Source organism: Macrosteles quadrilineatus, unplaced genomic scaffold (assembly GCF_028750875.1).
Source record: "Macrosteles quadrilineatus isolate MER2022 unplaced genomic scaffold, UCM_ALF_1.0 Scaffold_4__1_contigs__length_99947679, whole genome shotgun sequence".
Taxonomy (NCBI): Eukaryota; Metazoa; Arthropoda; class Insecta; order Hemiptera; family Cicadellidae; genus Macrosteles; species Macrosteles quadrilineatus.
Window position 1 is genome coordinate 16,380,366 of NW_026542597.1, and position 25,515 is coordinate 16,405,880.

General features: G+C 35.6%; 1 protein-coding gene across 1 annotated transcript in view; it reads left to right on the forward strand.

Annotated features, from left to right (window-relative positions):
* Positions 1-9,283: 9,283 nt before the first annotated feature.
* LOC128991836 (single-minded homolog 2-like) overlaps positions 9,284-25,515 on the forward strand; it is a 30,602-nt gene continuing 14,370 nt past the window's right edge. Inside the window, exons 1-2 of the mRNA XM_054415044.1 lie at positions 9,284-9,306; positions 23,699-23,875. Of these exons, the coding sequence (XP_054271019.1) occupies positions 9,288-9,306; positions 23,699-23,875 (196 nt within the window). The 5' untranslated portion in view covers positions 9,284-9,287. The remainder of the gene's footprint in view (positions 9,307-23,698; positions 23,876-25,515) is intronic.

Below are 25,515 nucleotides of genomic sequence, written 5' to 3' on the forward strand. Positions count from 1 at the left end.
TACGGTTGTGTTACAAAGGTCAATTTGATGATATTTGAAGTGAAATTCTAATCAGATGTTACTTTTTCTGTTATGAGCTTTAAGGCCCCGTTTATGCACCAAGAGCGGGAGCGGGGCGATAGCGGGCCCGCTCCCGCTATGAACGGGGCTGTTTATGCACGAAGAGCGATAGCGGTAGCGGTTGGTTAAAGGAGAATGGAAGGGGGACACAGTCTTGCCAACTCAAACTCTGCCAAATAATTAACACAACTATTTGTCCTAAGTGCACGTGCGCGTGGGTCAAGTTGGCAACCCTGGCTTCAGCCGCTTCCGCTCCCGCCGTGCATAAACAGTCTCATTTGACTCAATGTAGTTGAAAACCGCTCTATCCCAAGCAACCGCTGCGATTTCTAACTACACAGCGGGCGAATTAGAAACAGCAGCGGGAGATCAACCGCTATCGCTATCGCTCTTGGTGCATAAACAGCCCCATTTAACTCAATGGTGTTAGAAATCGCTCCCGCTGTCGCTACCGCTCCCGCTCTTGGTGCATAAACGGGGCCTTTATGGAGAACCTAACCAACGATGCGTTATTAATACCCAGTAATTCATAGGCCTACTTAGTTTGCGTTTTTTTACTTCGTTTACTAACTTTGACTATTGGCAGAACTATAAATCCCATCCATGATAAGGTTATCGCAAATTCCTAATCAAAATTCACGTATTTTAATTCATCCACCGACAGATTGCGCTGACGTAAATGACTGATTTATGTAGAATACGTCAACTTTTTAACCAGTAAAACTGATAGGAAAACTAATTCTAAGTTTAGCACCATCTCACTTAAACTATTTTATAACAGCTAAGGCAGATAATAGAATTGTATTGCACCCTATGCGTAGTTCAATTATGTTATTTTTTAATAAAAAAGTACCAGGAGACCGAGCTTTGCTCGGATTGAATAAAACATTAAATTTATTAGATAAGTTATTTAGTTTAATAAGATATATTTATTACTAGCTGTAACCCGCGGGCTTTGCCACGTTTATCTTCTTAATTTTAAAGATTATCTCGTTCGCATGGCTCAATCACGCCCTGCTTGAAGTTTGTTCGCTACGCTCACTCACCTTTAGGTTGGAGCTCGTTCGCTACGCTCACTCACCTTTAGGTTGGAGCTCGTTCGCTGCGCTCACTTGCCTTCAGGTTAGCTCGTTCGCTACGCTAACTCGCCTCCAGGTTGAAGTTCGTTCGCTACGCTCACTCACCTTTTGGTTGCAAATTAGCTGTTGTCATAAATGTAAAAGAAATAATAGTGCTGCACCCTGTTGGTAATCCTTGTAACTTTAATGCTAATGAACATCATAGAACAGAACCAACTTGTTTAATTGAAACAGCTGTTAAGATTCATTAATTCCATTTCTCATAAGGTTAACATGGTAAACTTCAGAGCCACTGGGGCGGAGCCCGAAAGGATTTTTGAAATAAGAATATGCCTATATGTTAATCGGGAATGTGAGCTATCATCATGCCAAATTTCAGCCCAATCCGACCAGTATTTTTCGCGTTCACTTGTCACAAACATACATCCATACATCCATACATCCAAACTTTCTCATTTATAATATTAGTAGGATGTACGATAATCAATGAGAACAAATTTTTGATTAATTAAAGAAATCATTTTAATACACCTCTATAAATACATTTATTGCAACTACCTGTATCAGCTGTTTTTATTAACTGCAGCTACAAAAAGGTATCGAAGGGCTGTAGGACGGTAACTGGATTTTTCCCAGTTTTGTGACAAACTCCAATGATTTCTCGTGGCCAAATACCTCATGATAAACAACCAAAAAATTAAATCCTTGGAAGAAAATAAAAGTTTAGTACACGCGCTTGTTAAAGTCTAGGTTAGGATAGGCAACAGCTGGTCCATCCAAGAGTCAATGATAGACTACTAAATGATTTCCGACACACTATCCAAAAGCTACAACTTTTGTGAGGTCTTTCAAACTCGTTAGAAGCTTACAACTTGCACATTGCGAACTTTTGATCTTGTTCAGTTCAATACTGTAACTTATCTAAGGGGTGCCCCCCCCCTCGTTTGATGCTGCATCGACCGTCAGCAAAGCCTCGTCAGCACCCCCCCCCTCACCCCTACAGCACTTGGAGCTTAATTTCAAGTGCTTCTCCACCATTTAAGCCCCTCTCGCTGCCGCCCTTGTACAAACACCGCCTCACACTCACAATAGTTGGGCACTCGTCCAAATCGTCCTGTTTCTTTTAAACAGACGGTTTTTGTTGACTCTCGTTGTGGGAAACCTGAGTTTATAGGATTAGAGTGGCTGAGTTCAGTTGTTTGGATACTGATTGGCAATATGTAGAGCATGGGGTTTGTTGCTCTTTGGGAAACAAACTAGAAGTTATACAGTTATTTATTTTTTACGAAATCGATGGTTTTGTTTTATTTCGAAAGGGAAGATCCAAGTATAAGGCTGTCTAAGGGATATTGGGGACATTTTCCATTACGGGGAAAAAGGGTTCACCACTTTTCCAGACCTGAACTATGATACCGTCCTTAGGTAAGGAGGTGAATAGAGCACTGTACTACCAGAATATACACAATACTCATTCGAAAGCTTCGAAACTGCAAGAGAAAAACAACAGAGATTACATATACAAAACTAATTAACTAAGCATCCTGAACAAACGCTAATTAGTACAAACAAGGTCGCGTGTAATCAAACGTCTGCAGAAAATGGTGGCATTTTACCTTAGGTCGTTGGTTAGATTTGTTCAAAACCCCATGCAAATTTGTTGTAAAAGCTTCGCCATTGTAATAGAATCTACTTGTACCCATTTCAAAGCTACTATATACAGTAGTTCTTCATAAAATAGCTTGACAGTACGATGTATTCTACAATGGTTGTACAACAGTATTCTGGGCTCAAAGAACAATGAATTTCAATGTTCTCCTAGTTTTAAATCACAGCATAAAATGTTATAAAGCTACCCGAATAACCACTAGAACCCTATTGTCCGGACCACATAAGTTTGCAGTTGAGGGAGGAGCCTATTTACCATATGGTTTTCAATGAACCAATGAGAACGGTGTAGTGTTGCCAAATCTAACAATACCAGCTGATATGAAAATATAGCTTTGTATATTTTTATTAGTGTTGTCAATGGGTGATGTGGCAACGTCGCACTAGCCTCGTCTTGTGATTGGCTGCCACCAACTGCAAACTTACGTGGTCCCGACAATCTATCTATATATTAATAGGCGAGCATGTTTCTTTAAAACTTTTTTTCTCAGCTCGTGTGCATCGTAGGTGAAATCTACGCATACCGTTAGAAAGCTATTTTCCTCTAGGTGTGCAGAATCCCTTTATAAATTTAAATAGGCTCAAAGATAAGCACGAAAAATGAGTTTAAAAATTTGAAAAAAATTAACATGGATCTTATGCGTTGCCATGGTGACGAAATAACAACGAAATATAAACAGAAAATCAAAACAAATGGAAGAAACTCCAATCACATGTTTTATTTACAGTGTGGGGTAAAAATAGATAAGTGAGTACAGTACATTGGACATTTTTGGTCGAGTTTCGACCACTGGACGACCTCTCGTACATATTTATTACAAACACCTATTAATGTAACTTATACCCTAGAAAACCGTATCCCAAGTCCTAAACGATAGAATCCTAAACGATACATTTTTCATTACAACTCTTGTCAAATTAGAGACTAAAAACTCATTAGGCTACCATTTTGTCCAACCCCCATTGCTGTTGCACATTTATTCCTACACGTACTATTTCCTAGCTTACCAAACCATTTATCTCACCTAACCCCTCTTCCGTAGAGGAGTCGTTAGAGATATATTTTGGTTTCAGCGGCCTATGAACGCTCCAATATATTCGCTCCAGAGTGAAGCTATTTCACTCCGTAAACGTCTCTGGGGCCATCACTCACTCCGGAACACGGGGGGTCGTGTTTCCTCTCAACACGAGGACTTAACCACTTCCGGTAGTAGTGGGGGCGGTCGCTAGGGGCGCTGAACGCTACAGCTGTTACTGGTGCACCCCTTCATTGATCTTGTAAACCCGCGTTGCCACCCACAGCGTTGGAATGTATTGCTGTTGTGTATACTATTTACTTTTGTATTATTTTTGTGTTTTTCTATATGGAGTATGTTTTATCTATGATACCACTAGCTGAGTACCCGTCCTTCGTACGGGGTTGGCATATAAGTGCAAAATGTTTATTGTAGTGTACTCTAACTTAGCTTTTGCAATGGGGTAGGATACATTTGAACAAAACTGTTTACTATAATAAAATTTACGCTATACTATAGTATTACACATCTACCATAGCCATAATGTTCTACCACTGCACCTAAACAATAGAGAAAAATAAATAATTAAAACTTTGCAAAACATCACAAATTATTCATGCAATTAAAAACATAAACATAACAGTAAACAATCCTACTTTGACAGTTAGTTCTCATTGCCAATCACTGTTTTTTGTTGCTACTTAGTTCAAATAAGCTGTTTTCATAAATGCAAAAAATTAATAGTGCTGCACCCTGTTGGTAAATCTCATAACTTTTTAATACTTTCCATATCATAGAACCAACTTTTTTAGTTGAAACAGCTGACTAAATTCTTTAATTCCCTTTAAATATGAATACTCATAAGGTTAACATGGGGAACTACAGAGCCACTGGGGCGGAGCCCAAAAGGGTTTTTGAGATAAGAATATGCCTATATGTTAATCGGGAATATGAGGTATCATCATGCAAAATTTCAGCCCAATCCGTCCAGTAGTTAATGCGTGATTGAACTTCAAACAAACAAACAAACAAACAAACAAACACACAAACTTTCACATTTATAATATTAGTAAGATTATCCTACTATTATGGTAATTGAGAAAGTTTGGATGTATGAATGTTTGTGACAAGTAAACGTGAAAAATACTAAACCGACAGGGTTAAAATTTGGTATGATGATAGCTCACATTCCCGATCAACATATAGACGTATTGTTATCTCAAAAATCCTTTCGGGCTCCGCCCCAGTGAGTGGCTCTAGAGTTTCCCATGTTAACCTTATGAGTAATTTTGTCAGCTGTTTCAACTACACAAGATGGTTCTATGATATTAAATAGCATTAAAAAGTTATAAGGTTTAACAACAGGGTGCAGCACTATTTTTTGGCATTTATGACGACAGCTAATGAGTCAAATAGCAACAAAAAGCTGTGGTACACAATGAGAACTTTACTTTTCTCTACGGTTAAGGTGCAGTGGTAGAACATTATGGCTATGGTAGATGTGCTATACTATTTAGCATTCCGTATAAATTAAAAGAACGAACTTTTCTTAAACTGTGTCCTCTCCCATAACTGCAATAAGCATTTTATACTTATATGCCAACCCCGTACGTTATGTCCTCTGCTAGTTGATTAACCCCATGCCAACGATTGTATCTGGACCTAAAATCATTCTCGTTTGAAATCGAATCAACAACTTTCAATAGAGAATGGTCAATCCTGTAGACTTTGGTTTCTTAGATATTACAATGAAATGTATTAATGAACCTTTAAATGTGTATTATATTATTTTAACACAGGTTCAATGTATGTTTATGTATCTGGGATCTCGTTTACAACAATATAAACAACTGAGTTAGTTTTTTACATCGTTGTTCATATCATTTAAATTTATCTTATAGGGGTGAAATAGTATTTTTACCTAATTCGAGTGATTAAGTACACAAATGCCGGAAGAGAAGGTTATGCATACAATATACACCCATAATATCACCTACAGCCAGACAATGTATAACATTTTATGATATACATAAACTTCTTTTTGAGGTTTTGAAAAACCAAAATCCTGTATAAAATATTGTTTGAGTAGTCGATTGGTTATTGTGCTCGCCTTCAAATCTTAAGGTTGCTGGTTCGATCACGAGAGATCATTTATGGACTCATATACAGTACCATTTGGGTTATCAAATAGCCCACAGGTCAACGTTAGATTGTGACAAGAGGGCTTGGACCGTTCCCTTGTAAAACCTAAAATAAATGCGTATAGCATAGGATAAACAAAAAGTAGTTTACGGAGATTTATATAGATTAATTCACTGTTTCCACATCATTATTTATAGTAATCACTATTAAATTACTGTATCAGGAAATTTTACGAAAGGGAACACAGTTGCTAGTGTTGAGCGTGAGGCAAAAACAAGCTATCGTTTTCATTTCCACCACTGCCCCAAAGTGACCCTGTCGTAACCCGAACTGACAGACTGTTTGTGTGTGTGCGTGTTTTTTACGTGCGCGTGTGTGAGTGATCTCGCAGCTGTGGCGACGAAGATTTATCGTCATTTCCACCGCCTTTCAAATAAACAATGCTAATAATGTTCTCCGAATTATTTATAATTTAGAGGAAGAGATCGGTTTCGCGCCAAATCGGTCTCGGAGGCGGCCCTTTTGGCGGCATCAGGTGAGCAAACACACTTTCACACCTAGGGTGCCGCAATGGCGTCTGTCAAAGCCTGGAATCCGGCGGGAAATTGGAGCCAAGGGGTTGATTTTCCCTCCATTTTTTCGTTTATATGATTTATGTGGTCTGCTTTAACATTCAACCCTTGTGTTTCATCTACCCTTAATGTTTTGTTTTGATCAGAATACGTAATAAGAGTCGCTTAAAGCTCTTTATTAAGTTGCAAACTAAATGTTGTTGTCATTACTAGAATGCGATTCATCTAGCGATGGCCAGGTAACAATTAATTACAAATAAAATATGTGAATGCGACTACTCTTTACTATAAAAAATAGTTATATAGAGCTGTTTCACTTATACTAAATCAAGAGACTAAAGATAGTGAATATTTTACAATACGAGACGAAGAATTGAAATAAAAAGGTCTGGAAAAGGAGTAAAATTGTTCAACGTCAACAAATGATATCCATCATGGTGTATGTTCATCCTTCAAATCACTTTTGACAATCTATTACGTCATACCTGCAATCGAATTAGTAGTGTAAAGTCATCCAAATACCTACAATACAAAAGTACACCGAGCTTAGAAATTGTGAATACTTAAGGCAACGTAGGGTTTAATATTTTTTGGCAAACAAATATGAAAAAAGAGAGTTTTTACGCTTTTTGAGTAAATAAAGAATATCTATCTACGAATATTTTTCTATTGTTAAGCGAGGTTTGCCTTCGAGTTTCATCAATCTTTTGTTTCTTTTCAACAATCTGATTTTTCAAAGAGTTTACTCAAAATATTTAGATTTGCCCTCAAAATTCAAAACATTTTTACAAAAAACCTTTTTACTGACTCACAAAATGTTCTGCTAAACTGCGGTAGTGTAGTTGTCCGATCCATTTGTCTAACGTAAGCTCTCTTTATGACTGTAAAGAGCTTAGCATTGTCACTCCTAGACATTTATACAGGCTTATTGCCAACATTACCGAGAATAAGGGAGAACTCACGACATATGGGAGGTACATGCATCTGTTACGTTGGCAATACTAAAGGACATGAATCCAGTGAATGTATGTGTTGCTGTTGCATTTGTAAAGCTACGCATAAATGGTTATGGAGAAAAAAAAAATTAATTCCCTTGGTATGCTTATATAAGTAAACTGTTGTAGTTTGCTTGTTTATGAACTTATTTTGATCAAATTTAGAACATTTATCCATTACGAAACAACATTTCACTACCTCTATTGCTTTCCCTGTAGCAGCAAACCTGAATATCCTTTAAACCAATTTTATTTAAATAATCGTTCTGACATTTTAAAGGGGATTTCTGTGGGACACTATAATCGGACAAAAGGAAATTTGCTCATTCTGCTGGTACGGTGGGGGTTTTATTTGGTTAAAACTGAAAATTGTTAACCAAACTACCATACCAGTTTCGACACATTGGACGGAACTAACCTTAAAATTAATTAATTATCAGCTGTTCTAGGATGAAGACTAACCAACCCAATATGTTTACTATAATAATAGTACCACTATACCAGGAAATGTCTATGTATGAAATAACGTATTAACCATCGTTGGACCATGTCCCTGAGTCAAGTCGGTGTTGTCACAACGGAAACAAAGAGTGATACATTTCTGACGGTTTGGAACCGGAACAACTGATATCAAACCGTTGACTCAACTCGTTATTGCTTTGTTCTTTCATACTTCCGGTGTAGAAACACTGAAGGTGAAAATTGCTCAATTAACATCCGCCGTCAACAAACATTTGTAATTTTGTTAATTTACTGAAACACTGTAAAGACGATTGGATACTGAAGTAGAGTGCAGAAGGCATCCATACATATTATGGATGGATAAAACCATTAACTATGATATTAATAGTTAAATCACAACAATTGCATTAACTTTTGAACAGTAATTTCTACAGCAATGGGGGGTTGCACTATTTTGTTTAGAATTATAAGGAATTTCAATCAGAACCATTTTTATTTTGAAAATCCATTTTTGATTTATTTAATGGGGTTTTTATGGGAAAATAACATAAGTTACAATAAATTTTGAACCGTAATTTTTACGGAAGTGGGATTTGTACATCTTTGTTCGGAATTTAAAGGACTATAACATACTAAAGTTTTATCAAAATCGTTTGGGCCATTTTCGAGAAAATACGATTTTCCGTTATTTTATGGGTTTTATGGAAAAATCACCATCAAAATTCAAAATTTTTAAAAAAATGAGAAAAAACGCCTGAAGTTACAATGGATTAGCATACCTACCACCAAAGATACAATGGATAGTACCTACATACAAAATTTCATCAAAATCGGACCACTGGTGTGGTTTGTAGCTACGTACACATCCACACACACGGACAGACATCGCTTCGAGAAGCATTTCTTGGTTTCAGGGGTCCCAAAACGGATATATCCACTCAAAACTCAAGCTCGAAATTTTTAACGACTTTTTCCATATACTATGTATAGAAGAAAATAAAACGATTGGCTGTTCCATTTATTGGGGATGTCTTCTTCTGTGTCCAAATGATAAGTACCGAAATTTTTTGTGTTTTGTTGAACTGTTTGCATATTTTCACTCTTTTTGAAAATTACGATTACCGAGTAAGTTGCCGGTAAGTAAGTGCAGAGCGGATGTCTAGGTTGTCTGACTCACGGCGGCAGCGCGGTGCTGATAGAAGGTTGTAGCGTCAGCATATCTGCTGCAGCCTTGCACTCAGGGTTATCATCAAAAACTGACAGACACCTCAGTAGTGGCAGTGGCACCGAGACGATATGGCAGAGTTCATACAAGGTAGTGCACTAGGTATTTTATTGTTTTTAATTGATTTTATTTTAAGATTTTTAATGAGGGTTGTTTATTTTCAGAGGTTTTTCTTTTGTCTTTGCAAGAGTTAGTGGCGAGTTGTTGACAGTCGTCATTGTGTTGTGCCTGAATCACTGAATTAAGATTACACAACTGAACTGACTACTTTTTATTCTGGAGCAAGAGTTGTTGCTAGGGATAGTTTATTGCTCTTTTTGGGGGTTTAAGTTGCAGATGTGTTGCTTAAAATCCTTTGTGTGTGGTTCAAAGGAGAGTCTTTGCTATCCATGCGAAATTACAATGTATTATGTCATTACGCCGATTATGGTTGCTTAAATATCCCATCATTTTTGTATGCAGTTAAAAACTATCTTGACTCTTTAGGCGTTTGATGACTTATTTTGCTTGTAGATTATTTTCGATAATTTTTTGTAATGTTGAAAGAAGGCGATTTGTTGCTTACAATTTTCATTATCTGTAGATCAACTTGGAGTTTCCCATTTTATATATAAAAAATACTATTAGGTGAAGAATATTAATTTTGCAGAAATTACTCGGAAAGTAACAATACTGTATGTATACACCATCATAAAACTGCGTAATCTCAAACTAGTATTCGTATTGTGACTGACGATGGTTGAGAGCGAAACTGAAGCTGTCAATTTACATGTGAAGAGATAGAGATTTCAACTTAAATCTTCAACTCTCCGACAGCTTAGCCGATAAAATTATTCCATGAACCATTTATTCCAACACTTTTTCACACAAATTCCATTGTTAGACTTTTTTACTCAAAACAATAGCGACGCGTCACTAGCTACACTCAGTGAGTCATTATTGTAGTACTGCGTAAGCAATACGACACCCGGCGTTGCGCACCAAGCACTGCGCATGCGCGTGCGTGCGCGCGTGTTTTACGACTCGTGTCGACCGCGTAGCCACAATAACAGCATTGTTTATGGTAACGTTTGTCGCATGGACCGGGTCCATTCTGTCAATGAACTCCGCCAAGAATGGGTTTTGTCCGTGTCGAAGTTATGACAATAAGAACAGCATTTTATGGGTTTTCAAAGAGTCGTGCTGGGCTCTGAAAGTTTCTCGGACGTTTCGACGTGTCAGCGCAGAATGAAGAGGTTATAACATTATAAAGGGAAAGACTATTTATGCTACAGTGGAAACGTAGCATTTATGCTAAACAAAACTAGCCGCCATACCCGTGCTTTGCAACAGGAAGAGAACGCTAAAGAAAATAATTATCAATTATTCCATAGATCTGTTGTATGTAGATAAACTTTTAGTAATCAAATAAAAGTATTAACTGGCTACTATGTTTCCCAGACATTATTTTGGGGGAATAAACCATTCAAACACAGGTTTTTATACACATTTTGGAAAAAAGAAAGTCAATAAATTAATGAATCACGCACATAAAAAATAAAACGCCTTATTCGCACACTATCAAAAAGTATTTATTAAATTAGAAACATAAACATAACTGTAAACAATCCTACTTTGACAGTTCTCATATTGTATCACAGCTGCTTGGTTGAAATTAGCAGCTGTTGTCATAAATTTAAACAATTAATAGTGCTGCACCCTGTTAAGAAACCTTGTAACTTGGTAATGCTATTGATCATCACAGAATCAAATTGTTTAGTTGAAACAGCTGTTGAGATTCATTAATTGCATTTAAATATGAGTACTCGTAAGGTTAACATGGGGAATTCCAGAGCCAATGGGGCGGAGCCCTTTTGACGGATCTGCACCAATCTTCACACAAACCATCCTTGAATAATTCTTAATAATGCCTGAAATGCATTGCAATCTGTCGAGTGATTTCACAGTCCATAGGATACATAAATACATACTTCCTCTTTTATAGATTTAGATTATAAAGAGATGAGTGATAGTTATGTACATTATGAGAGACAAACAAAGATCTACATCTATAGAATATGTATACATATGTAGCATTTCTATTAATGCTACGTTATATACAAAGCCTATCACGATTCACACTACGCAATAACGAGATTTAAATATTATTTACTCTAATCATCATCGAACATCGGTTTAAGACGCTAGAAAGAGTTCTATTACCAACGCATCACCAAACAAAACAAGCTATATCTAATCAGTTCCTACAGCAACTTGTCTATTACACAATTGGCGAGCAACCTTAAAATCTATATCTATAAAAGAGGAACTGTGTAAGAATGTACCATGGACTCCAAAACCGCTCGACAGATTGTAATGAAACTTTCAGGCATTATTAGACATTATTCAAGGATGGTTTGTGTGAAGTTTGGCGCAGATCCGTCAAAAGGGCTCCCCAGAGGGTTTTAAGGGGTCCAATATCAGACTTTTGGAACTACAATGTTTACAAATAAATATAATAAGCAGATGTTTACTTTTATAAACTGTTTTGTAGGTTTGAATAAGCACATTTTGTATTAGTCATGATGTGAAATAGTGTCACACTGTTTCCACAGAATGCAGCACAGAAAACTATTTTACTTTAGGATAAGTCTAAATATATTAAGCCCCAATCGCAGCACACCTGTGCACTCAACAACTTTTATATTCTCCACTATTAAATATAAACATAAATGGGTAACTTACGTCTAAAAAGTTATATATTTATATACCTAATGAAAAAACCAAAAACATTGTTTATCCACTGACAACCAAGCAAAATAAATAGGTATTCTTTTTTTGTTTTTGGTATACATTTTTATTATTGATCGTACAGAACAAATTTCCATTTGAATAATAGTTGTTAAGCGAAGAAACGCGCGCCGGGTAACTGCTAGTACATTATAGATATCAATGCAACAATGCAATGGTCGGCAATAAAATCAAGAAAACACATGTATTGAAGTAGTTGTAATTATTTCTCACGTAAAACAGCCTGTAGCCTATGTGTTCTACACAATTAACTTCTACATAACTCTTTCTCCAAACAGTGTATAGAAAGTTTACACCTGATCGCACCCGTGGTCTGGCGACAAGCTGTCTGGGCTGGGAAGTCCTGAACCTTCTACCTGGCGGGGTAAATCCCACCCTCTGTTTCCGGAACTGTGATCCTCCCTGGGGTTTCCCCGGGCGACGCCACGCCGTCTAGCGACCACTGTCCTAGACCACTCCTTGACATACTTCCAGGGTCCATCTCCAGTGTGGTGTTTGTGTTAGTGTGTGTTTAGTGTTCAACTTGTTGTTTACCCGCGAATTGGAGCGGCTCTGTGTGATAGGTGAGTTGTTTGATCTTTTCTTTACGTGAAAGTGTATTTTGAGTTCGGAACTTGAGTTTTGTGGTATTTTAACACGTAAGTATCAAGAAAATCCTAAGTACACCAGTTACTATTCACCAACAAATATGATCGTTTTCAAATCATATACATCATTGATTAAATCGCTAGATTTCTGTATCTTTTAGGTAGAAGTATACCTATGTAGATATACCTTAGGTTGATAAGACTACTTGCTTCGTGATATGGTAGAAACGATACATTACAGTTTTGTCCGCGATAGTTTACAATACTTTCGTTATAAACCTTGTCTTTCGTCGTAGAAGTAAATACTTTTACGGTACTTGGTTTTATTTTTGGAGTATTTTTGAAAATATGTCCCTGAAGTAGATACCTACATAAGTTTATGAGGCAACATACTTCCTGATATGTGGTAGAAACGATACATTACTATTGTGTCAAAGATAGTTTCGAATACTTTCGTTCTAGACTGAACGCGATACCTTGTCTTTGAACGTGGAAGTGTATTTTGAAGTTTATATCAATTATCAATTAATTAAGATGGGGACGCCACTATGTGCGTATTTTCAACGTTTCTTGAGTTTTTAAAGGTAGTTTTAATATATTTCATCTCTGAAGTATTCATATACTTTCGTCAAAATCAAGATTAAACACGATGCCTTGTCTTTGAACGTGGAAGTGTATTTTGAAGTTTTAAACAGTACTTGAGTGTTAAGGGTAGTTTTAATGTATTTCATCCCTGAAGTAGTATACCTTCAAATGTTAGGACTCTACGTAATAATACTTCCTATTATTTTTAGAAACGATAAATGCGTCCAAGATGGTTTTATATACTTTTGTGCTATACTAAATAATGTATTGTACGTGATACCTAAGTAATGAACCGTGTACAACTAATAGTTCAACGATTTTATGTATTTTTACCGTTGGACTATTTTTGTTACGAACTTGTGTCAAAACTTACTTAACACTTTAACTTTGTGCTAGACTTGCAGAATTGATCAGAATTGACCTCAGCATATTATTTGAAATGTGCTTCTGTAAGTTGGTGTTCTAGCTAATGATAATTTGTCTTGGTTTTATATTTATTGACATTTATGGAAATATATTTTTTATGTAAAAAAGTATTAGTCACATGGTATGAACAATAAGTTCATAAAAATATCCATGGTAAAAATTGAAGGACATATAACGATTGACCACTCATTTAAAAACGTTTTAGTTTTATTTCTGACGTGTATAAATTAATGTTTCTAAGCTAATATTTTTATATAGTGTTTTTTTAGCACTATCGATGAATTATTTTGTAAACTATACCTTGTTTTAGAAACTAGCCATTAGTAATATAACGGAGAAAGCAAAATAATAGAACCGTTAAAATTCTTTTCATAGAATAAAATATATCTTTCCATTTTCCCATTAATATGTCTGTCTTGACTTATTTGACTGTGACTGTCTGTTTCACATTCATGTTTCAAATAAAGTGATTAAAGTAAAAAAAACGTAACCGATCTTGGTAAAATATTAGAACACCCCTCAAAAAGTCGATTTTATGTATCTTTGCATCTAAGTTGTTCACAATTGTCTAAGCATACTTTATGCCTTATTTGCTGAAAAATATTTAAATAATAGCTAAACAAAATAAAACACTTTTATGAAAACATCAATATAAACAGTTCTATAAGATTCGACATATTATTTTGATAACTGGAACCGAGGATATAATGTTGCATTATCAAATAATAAGTAAATTAGTTCAGTTGAATCAAACTCATACTTTAATGTAAACAGAAAAATTAATACAAACAAAACAAATACAAAATAACAGGTGATCATTAATTCACATACACATATGGTCTTAAGTCAGTACATCAGTTAAACACTTAAATTCTCCCCTCTGAAATGTTTTGGTAACGTTTCGCATTAGAGTAATGTCTTGCAACAATATGAACAAACTTTGTCACGTTATTCCAGCATGTCAAAAGAAACAAAAAATGTCATTACGTAAATTTCTCCGTTTTCGGTCTATCTGTATGTCTATGATTTTTACCTAACCCGCCATGTTAAACTTCCCTATCCCAAGCGTGATGTATAAATCTTTTTTACTTCACGAGTGATGTAAAGTTGAAAAAACTCACTCGGTGAGGTAATGAAACCAATTTAACATTGAGTGGTTAACTTAAAAAAACGTTCATAGCTCCTTAGCTGCTTGAGCTACAGAGTAGAAATTCTGTGAGAGTATTTATCTTATTGACCACTATGTTTCTGCAAAATATGAAAAAATGTCTTGAACCGTTTAAAAATGGCGGCTTTTAAAAATATTTGGTGCTGAATTCCATGAAAACAGTTAGTTTTACAAAATATCTGGAGGAGATGTAAAATCTATCTTATAAGCTTATTTTGGACAAAGTATAACTAAGAAATTAATTTTTCTTCTTGCCATACCTACAGTTTTCTCCATTTAAATAATGTTAACATTTCTCCATTGTTGCATGAACTCTGTTAACATTTTGTAAAATTAACGGTTTTTATGGAATTTGGCATCAAATGTTTGAGTTTTTAAAAGCTGCAATTTTTTAACGGTAAAGAATTTTTATTCATATTTTGCAGGAAAATAGTGGTCAATAAGATAAACATTTTTACAAAATTTCAAGCTCAAGCAGCTCTTTAGCTCCTGTTGAAAAACTCCTTATTTATGAATGTTTTTGTAAAAATCACATACAGACAGATATACCGAAAACGGAATGAGATAGGACACATGTTATATTACATTTTCTGTTTCTTTTGACATGGTGGAATAACGTTGGTTCCCTGTATAAAGAAAGAGCTTTCCCTCTATAAACATTGTTTTGGCTTCAATCATTGTTCAACGTCTCTAGTCTATATTCCTTCCATTAGTTCAAAAAAGTAAGTTTGTATTAAATTAGTATTATTGGTTGGGAGTTAATATCTATTTCGACAAATAATGTCTAAAACGTACCTTTTTGTCATACAATCCTTAACTTTACGTACTGCTGTGACGTTCATAGCTTGCTACATTTTTTTCGGCGGGTTTATATAACTCCGCCATTTTTAGGATAAGAAAATGATCCACTTCTTGAGGTGACGTCATAATAAGCTATGCACGTTTTACACTTGAAACAAAAAACACAAAAATGATTAAAGATAGGCCTATCAATTACACGCATGTGAAATAGACGATGATTCAACAATCAATATAAACACTAAACAGCTTATTTGAGATGTTAATAGGGTGATCAGATGTGTTATTATAATTCTATTACATATCCTTCATAGATACTTCAACTTATAATCAGCTGTTAACTGTTTAATTGTTCGCGTAGCAATCATATGGCAAGGGTTTAGTAATTAGTTTTCTAGGTTACTCAGCCTATTTACTACGTCACTTTAGTCCTACTTGATTACTAACACCAGCTGTTCATTTTATCAGCTGATGCCATTGTTGTTGGAAGTAACACGCTTGAGATAAAGAGACTGCGCAACTGGTGAGCTAGGAACTTGACGATTCTTTCAACTCTTTGTTTCTTTTGTTGGCTTTTGTTTTGGACTGTATTACAGTCGCAGTTGTAAAAAAGTATTTTTTTAGAATACATTTAACAGATACGAAACACTGCTAGTTTTAACAGTTCTGATTCTCAACCAAAATAAAGCAGTCCTATGCATTGTTTAACCAATGCCAATTACGCACGACTGAAAAAGTTTGTAATTTTTTGTCCAAAATATGGTTTTATGGTTTAGCCAAAGGTTCTTAATTTCCCTAACAAATTGTTCATAAACATTATTAAGACAACGAATTTAGTAACCAATATTATTATTATTTTATACGACTTTTGACTACAAAGATTTTTAAAACGCTAATTTGGTACATTTTATCCCAAATATACTAACTGTCGTAAAATTCACTTAGTAGGTGTTCAGTAACAATTGAAAGGTAGAATTTTTTTATTATGCTTGAACACCCGTTTTATTATGTCATATTTATTCTAGTGGGGTTAAAGTACCTAAATAAACCAAAATTAACCAAAATAAACCAAAATTAACAGAAATATATCCCTTATTCCAAATATATTTTGGTTATCTTTCAGCACGAACCCAAATCGCCAATTGATCATAATGTTAACTATATTTTGCAGGATATAAGTTAATGTATTTTTCCATGAATCAGTTTTAAATTAAAATGAAACTTGACAACTTGGCTTAGCATTCAGCAGTGGGTAATTGAGGAGTTATTTTAAACACTCTTTTACACAATAAGTTGCCATTTTCAAATAATAATTTTTGGTCATGGTAAACCTAAAATGTCTACCCATTAACAGGTATGCATTTTTACTGTATAAAACAAAAGACAAATCTGAAGGTAGCTAGATCCATTTCAAGCTAGATCAATTCCGCCATTTGGTATTTGGCAATAAATTAATGCATTTTAGACACAAGATTGACATCACTACGTAACAATACCTTTAGAGGGTTTCCTTAAAAATAAAATTAACAATTTCGTGGACACATTAAATAATTCCCATATCTAACAATCTAGCCAGCAAATCCTCTTTAAATCTCGGGTAAAAAAATTGTTATTCCACTCTACATTTTTACACAATTCTTCCAACGCCAACTTTCCGTATGCGAGTTCCATTCCCATGGGCGAGCCGTCCAGTTCCTGGAAGCCCTGATGTCTGCAGGTGACAATGTAGGAGGTTGTACACATGTGGACAGGATTACGGGGGTTCCCGAGTGCAAGGTCACCGTTCTAGACGTGGGAATGTCGGAACAGAACTGCAACTGCGGAGGAACTGGGGACCGCGGACCTTGGTGTAAAGGTGTAAATCACATCGGCATCGTTGGTCCCGTCAATGGTCTCTACAGGTTTATTAGTCGCGAAATTTTTTATTCCATGAGTCACTGCGTGGGAACCGTTTTCGTCGTGAAATTGGGGTAAATTATATTCGTATAAGTTCGAGCTTTTAGTTTTTATATGTTTACTAGCAAACCCGTCGTGGCTTCGCTCACGAAAATTTAAAAAAGTTAAATGTTCAACCTGAAGAGGGCCTACACTTCTTGATTTTTTAATTCATTTGGGTATTTCCAAACTTTCTGGACTTTTCTTCTAAACCTTCCTAAACCATTCCTACGATCCTAAACGTAAAAATATCTTTAACACATTTTTTAAGGTGCGGAAACCACTAAATATTGCGGAAATATATGTAACTACTGTCTTAAGGCGCGGAGCACATCGCACACCTAGTAACTATTAAAAATCTGTTATGCAGTAAAACACTTTTTCAAGCCACAAAACTAATGTAAATATTTTCATTTTATGTAATAACATATAACCAGCTGTTCCCTTTAGTGCAGATTCAAATTATTCATGAGTTCAAATGTAAACTAATCTTTTGTTCATGAGGTTAACAAGGGAACTTTAATTGCCACTGGGGCAGAGTCCGATGGAATTTCTTGAAAATGCTTCTTATTGCACACCTATACCTTTAGCAGTTCGGGAGTGTCCCTGAACCCCAGGTAGGCTCACGCACACACACTCAGTCCTCACACACACAAGGACAGGGGATTAGGACCGGCCCCATACTGTCCCGCGCTCCGTTAATTAGTCACAAGCATGTCACAAGTGGCAATTCCTTTATCAAATGTAAAAATTGTTAACTTAAATATTAAGATTAAAACAGTTAGCAGTAATTGATTCTGCTCATCAACACGATAAAATAGATACCAAACACAATGTAGCATTTATAAAAACAATAGTAGTGGGAATACCAAGAAATACAAATGAATAAACCATATTGTCTTACTATTTATTAAGTATAAATTATTTACATGATTATAGGCACAATTATAATACCAAAATATTTACAGTTGCCAAAGTCAACTAACTATGCACATAATTTTAGTTTATAAATGGTAAATAAGGAAAGTTACAAAACCGTGTAAAACATAAATAAATAAATAATCCGTAACAGTCTGTGAAGACGATTTTATAAAACACATACATTAAAACGGACATTTACAACGATGATAAAAGTGTGAAAAGAAACAATGGAATAATTGGAGGCATTGTATTATGACTACACCCGGCTATAAATACACGAAAATTAATATTTACAAATGCAAATAAACAACTATAGTGAAAGCGTTAAAACAATAATGGAATAATATGGTAACATTGTCGTACTATGGCCGGTTAAAAAAAATAAACACTAAAACTAATATATACAAATGCAAATAAACAAATATAGTGAAAGCGTAAAAAAATAATGGATTAATATGGTAACATTGTCGTACTATGGCCGGTAAAAAAAATAAACACACTAAAACTAATATATACAAATGCAAATAAACAAATATAGTGAAAGCATAAAAAATTAATGGATTACTGTAAGGTAACTTTGTCGTACTATGGCCAGTTTAAAAATATAAATACACGAAAACTATTATATACAAATGCAAATAAACAAATACAGTGAAAGCGTAAAAAAATAATAGATTAATATGGTAACATTGTCGTACTATGGCCGGTTTAAAAATAAAAATACACGAAAACTATTATATACAAATGCAAATAAACAAATACAGTGAAAGCGTAAAAAATAATAGATTAATATGGTAACATTGTCGTACTATGGCCGGTTTAAAAATAAAAATACACGAAAACTAATCTATACAAATGCAAATAAACAACTATAGTGAAAGCGTAAAAAAATAATGGATTACTATGGTAACTTTGTCGTACTATGGCCAGTTTAAAAATAAAAATACACGAAAACTATTATATACAAATGCAAATAAACAAATACAGTGAAAGCGTAAAAAAATAATAGATTAATATGGTAACATTGTCGTACTATGGCCGGTTTAAAAATAAAAATACACGAAAACTAATCTATACAAATGCAAATAAACAACTATAGTGAAAGCGTAAAAAAATAATGGATTACTATGGTAACTTTGTCGTACTATGGCCAGTTTAAAAATAAAAATACACGAAAACTGTTATATACAAATGCAAAAAAACAACTACCTATAGTAAAAGCGTTAAATCAATAATGTATTAATATTTGGTAACATTGTCGTACTATGGCCGGTTTATAATATAAATGTAGGAAATTTAAATTTAAAGATGCAAATAAACTAATGAAATAAAAGTGTGAAAATAAATCGTAGAATAATTAATTGTTAATATTGTGGCAAGACTATGACCGGGTTAAAAATATGCATAAATAAGAATTAGCCAAATATTTACAGATGCTTGTGTTATTAAAAATAGCTAAGCGGAATCATAGACTTACACTTACTCTAGTAAATCTACACCTAAATCATCTTCACTGCCACTGTCTTCATCACTGTCTTCATCATCTGGGAGTAAGGTGATGAGAAACTGCCGCACATCATTCTGGTCCAGACCTTCCTTCATCCAATCTCCTTCTATCACCTTCTTTACGTGTTCGACGTATTTGCTCCACTGATCTGCTCTCACCGTACTACAAGCTTCGTAGAATAGGTCCTCAACATCTGTAATTTTGAATGTGGTGTTTCGTTCCCTGACAAATCCTTTGAGGTAACTCCATACCATCTCGATGGGATTATAGTGGCAATGGTATGGTGGTAAACGAATGACTTTAAATCCCAGTTCTGCAGCCTTTTCGTCTATTACGTACGAGGGTGCTGGAGGTTTGTTCAGACGAACCAACTCGTACAATTCAGGTTTCTTAAGCTCGCCTGAAACTGCAAATCCCCGCTTTTGTAGCCACTCGATCATTACTGATTTGGTCGACGAAGAAGTCGGTGTCTTCTCTTTAATTCTCGAATGGTACGGGGCATTATCCATTACTATTGTGGCTCCACGAGGAAGAACGGGTATTAGGGTATTGAAAAACCATTTTTCAAAAACTGCACTGTTCATATCTTCGTGGTAATCCCCAGTCTTCTTAGATTGAAAAATCAACGGCGGGGCTTTGATCCATCCCTTCGAACTCCCTGCGTGGCAGATGATGAGGCGTTTCCCTTTTCCTAATGGTGCTGCTAGGGTACATTTAATTGAATCATCCGTCCATCCCTTTTCTTTGCATTCATTTTGGTTTAACCAGGTTTCGTCCAAAAAGTATGTTTTCGATAGATCTACGTCACGCATTTTTCGTAGGAAAACACACCTTAGCAATGCTACTGAGGATTTTTCAAGTAAAATCTTCCGTTTTTGAAACTTTTTGTACCTAAAACCAAGATCTTTTATAACCTTCCGTAAAGAGCCATAACTACCGTTGAACAAAGCTGCTTCTTTCAATGACTGTGATAATTTAAATAAAGTAGGTACATCTTTTCTGTCATAATAGGCCATAATGTGACGCCTAATTGCTGCCTTGTCAAAATCATCCAAACCTGTGATTCGCTTTTCTTTTGGTGTGCCCTTCTTCGGTGTACGTAGAACTACGTTGACGTTGGGTTGAATAGGTTGAAGTGGTAACTGATCTTCCGCAACGGCCACAGCTGCTCCCGTAGGGTCTTCTTTCTCGGCATCACTAAGAGTCCTAATCACTCCGCGAACTTCAGCTTTTATATTCTTGACAGTACTCATAGATATTCCACATGCGTCTGCAGTACGTTGTAAGATTTTTTTTACGTCGATCAAAGGTCCATTGTTGTTTTTCTCTCGCTCAAAATAATCAATAACACTTACTATCATATTTCTGGCTTGTGAATGAATTATTTGGCGTTTTTTGACTGACGCCATGACTACAAACAAACGCACGAGTAAAAAACACAACAACTTTATTATACACTAAAACAAACTAATTCACATACTGTCAGAACACGAACAACTGTATAAAACTTGGCAACCGTTTACTCCGGAGTCCGGTGTAGTACTGAGGAGCTTATTTGTTGGGCTAGAACCGTTAGAAGCTTATGACTCACATTGATTCTAATAATTCTATTAGTCATCAGCGTTAGTCATCAGCGGCCTGAAATATATTCCAGTTATGTTTTGTAAAGGAATATTTAAGTAAATCATGGGTTGTTTGGTATCATTTTTATTGTAATTTTCAGGGGAATTAAAATGTGTTAACCGTTTCTATTTAAAATTACAACTTTAAAAAGAGACATTTTGATTACATGTGGTATCTAAAAGAACTAATTAGCGGCCGGTCTAGGGTGGCGAGGGTCGGTCCTAATCCTCTCTGCTCGTGAGGGTGAGTGTGCGTGCGTGTGAAGGGAACTGACCTGGCGTCCAGGGACATTGGCAAAATGCTAAGACTATAGATAGATTGGAATCACTATGCCCAATTCCTGAGTTCTTGTATCTCAAAAATTACAAGCCAGAAGCCTCTGGCTTGTAATTTTTGAGATACAGTGATCAGTGAATGGTATTTGAGTTTTTTTTAGTATAGATAATTATCAATATTATTGTTTTTTCTACGCCATCGACATTTTCTACGTCTTTTGGCAGGGTCCATACCCTGGTCTCGCTTCTATATTATATTTATCTATATTATATTGACGTGAAACGTGTTCGTTGTGAAAATGAATATCAGGGTGGACTTTTTAAAAGTTAAAGTTTTTAGGATTTATATTTTCATAATTAATTATTTTTTTTTACTACGTCATTATAATTTGTTACGTCTTTGAATAAGGAAACGGTCTACACCATCGTCTCTGTTCTATGGCATCTGCATTTTTTATGTAACATCATAATTAATTTGTAAATACTCCAATAACCAGTGGTGCATAGTTCATAATCTGGTCCGGTCGGAATTAAACCAGCAACACTTTGAAGCATCAATTAAAAAGCCCCACGAGAGAGGAAGAAGAGTATGCATTAATTTAGTGTGGCCTTAATTGTACACGGTTATAACTAAGAAAAACACTTTTTTAATTAATTTCACCGTATAATCGAGGGCTCAGTGCGTTGTTATCACCGTTTTTCGTCTTCTCATTATAACATGCTATAAATGATAAAAGCCGTGTGTAAGTATATAATAAACAATTAAAACGCTCAGCGTTTTCATCATAAAAGTTTATTTTACACACACGTATTTAGTTTACATAATTCTAGCGGCTATTCTCACTATTTATTACATGTAAAGGTGGTTTAGTTTCATATGCACTGATATAAAATTATTACATAAGAGAGGGTGCGTCGATTTGGAAAAACAAATGTATTAGATACCGAGAAAACCACAATACATTCGATTAGTTCTTAATAAATAGATAAAATACTCTAAACACAGTATTTCAAAAAGACTAATGTTCCCGGCTACCCTAGATTCCCTTGCCACTCTGCAATGCTAATTTGTAATTTCCATAGAGTAAGACGCAACGCTGATTTCCACAGAGAAACTCAGCGCGACATTTGACAGTGGCGGAGTCGCTATAAATATTCAACATGTTGTCAATTATACGCTCTGTTGTCTCAACGACTCTCGACTCCGCCATTTTGTTTTCTTGCCTCTTGCTGCCGGATTTTCCAAATACTTTTCGTGGAAAAGAAGTTATGTCAGAAAGATTAAACTGTGTTTTTGTGAATAATTGGCATATTGGGCGGACGAATGGTACACTTAAAATATGTGACCATATATGTAGAAAGTTTAAAATTTAGCTAATCTTTATGGGATGGTTTCAATACCAAAAAGGCTGGTTTTAATTTGACAAGCCACCCTATTTTTTTATATTCCTTTTACAATATCCACACTCTTAAATCTTTGCCGATTTTCCGTCAAACAATTCCAAGAAGTCTAACAAAGTTCATCCCAAGCCTCATTTTCACATTTACACAGCGTTTATACGAAAAAAACTGTTAAAAATACACTAAATCCACTTCCTAAGAGTATGCAAAATTAAATGGAAAACGGTTTTAGTGTAAAAGGTTGTTCTTTGTTGTCCCTCTCGCTGCAGTATTTGACCTTTTGCGCCAAAACAACTCTGTGGAGTTACATGTCACTTTCATGTTCTTTAATTTCTTCATCTCAATGTATGACGCGTTCCTCGCGTTGAGACCAACATTTCCCTGAGGGGACGAAAAAAGAACTCTTCTACCGTCCCACTACACTACTTGCATAGTAACTCCTATCACTTACTGTGTTTGTGTTTAGGTATGAAGGAGAAGAGCAAAAACGCTGCCCGCAGTCGGCGAGAGAAGGAGAACGCAGAGTTTCTGGAGTTGGCCAAACTTCTGCCACTCCCTGCTGCCATCACCTCACAGCTGGACAAGGCATCCATCATCAGACTGACGACCAGTTACCTCAAGATGAGACATGTCTTCCCAGACGGTCAGTATTGATCCTAGCATGTCAAATATTTCACTAGCAAAGTCATCGGCATCCAGAGGTTTTGTCGTCAACCGCGTCAGTTCCGGATTGCTGCTAGGCCCTTACTCTAGAAGTATCCTCAGTGCAACTTTTACTTAGCTGGATGCGAATAAGTAAACTACCAAGATGTGTCTTCAAAGTACAGTAAGGGCGAACAGTTTGGCAGCAATCTTTTTGACGCCACGATTGATGCCGAAAATCTCTATACATTTGTTTGTCAAACAGTAACTCCGTTTTCTGCTATGGTGGTTCTGTCTGATATCGGAAAAATAAGTACAGCATTACTGTAAAATGTTTATGTTCATGCATGTCACTAATATTGTTTGGAAAATATAATATTGTAGTCATGCTCATGCCCGTTTGTAACTAGTAATTTTTTTCAGAGGATTAAGTAAAATTGTTGTATGAACTAGATTTAAACTACTAAGAGTTTTTTTTTTACTCATTGACAGCAGGCAACTATCTTTAAAACGTAATTTTTATTTTGACAATACAATATAGACAACAGTAGCGCAAAAATCGTATTTTTATGAAATAGCTAAAGGGTTTCTACCCGGCAGCCTGAATTTCAATTTTCAATTCAAGATGGTGGATTATATGGATGGACATATAGTTCGGGATTGAACATGCCTATATTGTAAAAGCTCTTAACATTCTAAACTAATTTGTTTTAAATGATTGAGTTTGTGTGTGTTTTTTTTTCTTACAACAGAGCTTACAGTGGATGGGGAAAATTGATTTATAAATATTATTTAGAAATTAAAATCACATGTGAAAAAGACTAATTTTCGGATTTTCAAAATTGTTTTGTAATTACATAAAGAAATAATTACGAAGTTTCAGTTCGTTCATTTCATAATTAGGATCTTTGTGAATATTTTACAGTTTATTTTAACTCTATAATCACTTTTATAGTGCCACGATATTATTTTTTTAGGACCATCTTTACGCGGTAACCGGTGGGTGGGAGGTTATTAAATTGCATGTCCATCATCATTAAGGCTGATTTCGACTAAATAGTTCCTTTACCATCACCCGAGATACATTGAATTTAATTGTCACCTTTGTAAGTTTAGATAAATTTAATTTAAAGATACCCCAACAAATCCTAGCCGAGTTTAAGTGTTTTTACAAATAAGAAACACGAAACTATACAAACCTAAAATTCACCCGGTTATGAATAACAATCAAACATCTTCACCCTAATCAAACCAAACGTCTCGAGTAACCTTTTCACGGCCTCATGTTTATGCAGCAGAGCCTGCCTAGAGATAAGGGTGATAACACGGACGGACAGACACCCCAATGACACGTCGTGCCCTTAACACTAAACGACGCTAATCACACGTATAACAATCAGAGAATCGAATTAATAGATGCGGCTGCACGGTGATTGCACCCCCTTACATGCGTCATTTGTGCTCTAACTAAACTACCCCCTAGGGGCGGAGGGTTAGTTCTGTCCGGGGAATCCGTAAATGGTTACCTCCCGCTATCTCCGCGTCCCGGCACCTCCGTGTCCCGCCACCTCCGAATTTCAGAGTAACCCCTATAATCCTCGGTTACTACCTGCGTTAAGACTTTCCGTCCTAACCTAACTT